This window comes from Nematolebias whitei, chromosome 6 (assembly GCF_014905685.2).
Source record: "Nematolebias whitei isolate Nwh7 chromosome 6, NemWhi1, whole genome shotgun sequence".
In the NCBI taxonomy this organism is placed as follows: Eukaryota; Metazoa; Chordata; class Actinopteri; order Cyprinodontiformes; family Rivulidae; genus Nematolebias; species Nematolebias whitei.
Genome location: NC_056503.1, coordinates 50,640,546 through 50,643,969, shown reverse-complemented (window position 1 = coordinate 50,643,969; position 3,424 = coordinate 50,640,546). Strand labels below are relative to the sequence as shown.

At 44.5% G+C, this 3,424-nt stretch overlaps 1 protein-coding gene across 1 annotated transcript in view; it reads right to left on the bottom strand.

The window, feature by feature from the left end:
• myo18ab (myosin XVIIIAb) overlaps positions 1-3,424 on the bottom strand; it is a gene marked incomplete at its 3' end in the record, with an annotated part of 65,905 nt that overhangs the window by 24,563 nt on the left and 37,918 nt on the right. The window contains 3 exon segments of the mRNA XM_037677746.1: positions 683-792; positions 1,150-1,354; positions 2,555-2,741. Of these exon segments, the coding sequence (XP_037533674.1) occupies positions 683-792; positions 1,150-1,354; positions 2,555-2,741 (502 nt within the window).

Genomic DNA, 3,424 nt, shown 5'->3' with positions numbered 1-3,424 from the left:
AAGAGCTTTACAATATTAAGAGCTTTACAATATTAAGAGCTTTACAAGCTGATGTTAGTAATTAATTAGATGGTTAGTAGCTTTTGTAACGGCCTTGCATTAGGCTGTATGCATTTGACGTGCTAACATGCTAGCGCTTGTAATTAGTTTTAAAACCGAGTTGTCTTGAAAAGAGAGGCGGGTGTTGCTCCTCTAAGATGAGCCATGGACTTGTCCACCAGATGAAATGTCTTCTACAGATGAACATAAAAGTTTAGGGGTTCTCCTGTTGGATGCCACGCAACAACCAAAAGACCACTGTGTCCTCCTGCCCTACAGGTTGAAGAGGGGGTGCTGCTCAGCACTTTGTGTGACTGAAGAGAGGGAAGCCAACACAAACTTCTGCTTGTATCAGGCATCGTGTTAACACGTATTAAACCATAGTGATGGTAGGAGAGGAAAAATCAGTGGTTCTGACACAGTAACTTCCTTATCACTGTGGTGCACCATGCCTGTTCATGAGATGTTTACAGATGTTTCTCCAGTGTTGGTCAGTTTGACAATGTAGCTACAAACTAACCCACAATTTGCTTTGGAGATTTTATAGAATTTTCTAAAGTTAAATGGAAAACAAAACAGCTGTGTGTGTTTTTAGACTGTTGTATAGCTGTTTGACAAAGAGCCTACATATATGAAGACTCACCCTTTTCTCATCTGTGACGATGTAGTTACGTCCATGTTTCTTGGTCAGATGTGGTGACAGGACATCGAAACGCCGCCGGAACTCAGAAAACACCATGTGGTCCGGGTAACCTGGAGGCAGAAACAGCAACCACGCGTCACCTCGAGTTCGCAGCCACAAACTTGTACACTTCAAGCAGTTGGAGGTTTCTTCTACATAAACGTGTTAAAACGGCTTTAGACTAGAACCACAAACGTTAAAAATAATTAGATAAAACCAGCAGCTGATCACAGGTTATTAAAAACGATCAGACTTTTGCCCATTAACTGGTTAATTCTAACTTGTAGAAGTTCATTCAAGCTTTATTTCTACAGGTTAGTCTCATTCTCATATATATCTCAAACCTTTCCCACTCATTAACCTGTTCCTGTATTGCAGAGTACTACATTCAGATGTGTTGACGAAGGAGTTAATGACTTCTTCCTCACCTTGTCTGTAGATGCGCAGAGCATCTAGAAGCTTTGCTCCTCGAAGCTGAGCTCTCAGGAGGTGCAGGTCCAGAGTCATGAGACCCGAGTCAAGACTCTCCCCATGCGCTACACGGAGCTCAGCTCCTCCAACTGCCTCTGCTTTAGGCAACAGGCAGTGGACGAAGTGAACTTTGGACCGACGCACCATGTCAATCAAAGCATCCTAAAAACAGAAAAGATCATAAAAACAAGCGCCTTCATCATCAGAGATCATAAAACACTTGAAACTGAATTTAAAAAGCTTCAAACCACAACAAGTTTTCAGCTCCTGTAGACAAAGCATGGACGGGAACAAGGTGACTTCTACAGTTCATCAATGGATCGAGCTCTTCCTGATATTTTATAGTTATTTACATCCTGAAAGTCTTCACAGCTCTTCACTGTTTCCACTTGTTGTTGTGTTACAGCTTTAATTGTATCAAATTAAATTCTACACACAATACCCCATTATGACTATGTGGAAAAATACTTTGAGGTTTTTGAAGTTTATTAAAAATAGAAAACTAAGAAATCACATTTAGGTAAGTATTGGATGGATGCATGGATGGACTACATCCATCCATGCATCCATCCAACATCTTTACCCGTTTCTTCCTTTTCAGATCATGGGGGTCACTGGTGCCCATGTCCAGCAGTCACTGCGTGAGAAGAGGGGGGCACATGGACTGGTCTCCAGTCTATCACAGGGACACCTGGACTGGTCTCCAGTCCATCACAGGGACACATGAACTGGTCTCCAGTCTATCACAGGGACACATGAACTGGTCTCCAGTCTATCACAGGGACACCTGGACTGGTCTCCAGTCTATCACAGGAACACATGAACTGGTCTCCAGTCCATCACAGGGACACATGGACTGGTCTCCAGTCTATCACAGGGACACCTGGACTGGTCTCCAGTCTATCACAGGGACACATGAACTGGTCTCCAGTCCATCACAGGGACACATGAACTGGTCTCCAGTCTATCACAGGGACACCTGGACTGGTCTCCAGTCCATCACAGGGACCCATAGAGACAAATGAGACAAACAACCACTCTCTCTCTCACCTAGGGACATTTTAGAGTTAATCAGACTAACATGCACGTTTCTGTTCTGTGGGAGGAAACAGGAGTACCTGGAGAAAACTCACGCAGCACAGAGAGAACCTACAAACTCCACCCAGAAAGGCCCCTGACTGGGATTTGATCCGGCGACCTTCTTGCTGAGGGACGGCAGCTCTACCAACTACGCCACCGTGCCGCCCCACTGGACTAGCTCCAAGCGAGATTTGGTTGTCCGAGGTGTAAATATGTTGGACAACCAGGAACGGCTCATGTGGACTCCTGCAGAAAGCTGAACATCTGGTGTGGGCTCCTTACCACTTGGAGCTTGACTTGGATGCACAGACTCTTCTTCTTGACAGCTGCTACACCTGTGGTGAAGGTCTTCCTCATACTGGTGGCTCGTCGCAGGGCCAGCTGAGAGCTTCCCTCCAGACCAGCAATGGAGCCCGACAACACCGTGGCCCCACTGGAGCGGCCCAAAAACAGACTTCGAATGTTCTTCCTGTGGTGACAAAAAGACGGTCGTCATTTTCATGGATGAACAGAAGAAACCAGAAACTAATAAGAACCCTGATGACTATTCACATTCTTCTTCTGTATCTTTTATGATTTTCCATTCACCTCTTTCTCCAGCAACTTCAGAAAAATGTACAGCTCGATCAGAAACATCACATCGACTTTTGTTGGCTTTACTTCAAACTGCAGAAATAAACGAGGTACAAAGAACTTGCCCTACACAACAACTGGGTTTGGGTCAGATACAGGACAAAACTCAGCTAAACTGTGCTGGATCATCAGTCATCAAAGCACAACAACAACAACAACAACAACAACACTTCTGTTCTGTAGCTGAAGAAAACTGGCTTCCGATCCAGTGGTCTCACAATAGAACTAAGGTGTGGTATCTGAGCTTTGGTCTCAAGAAGATGCTCCATCTGTGCAGCGCTCGCCTCTGCTCCAGTCTAAACAGACTCAACCCAAATCTGAAACTGACAACAAACATCTGGTTCTGTTTATCTGTTTGTAATGGAGAGAACAGACAAACACGTGTCAATCACAAGTGATCCAATACTGAAGAGCAGCTAAAAAAAGAGTTTCTGCTCCAAACAAAGCTGTTTGAAGCTGGGTGGTAATCCCACATTTGTTTTTTAAATCCAAAAGAAAAACATCCAGTCCAGATGTAAC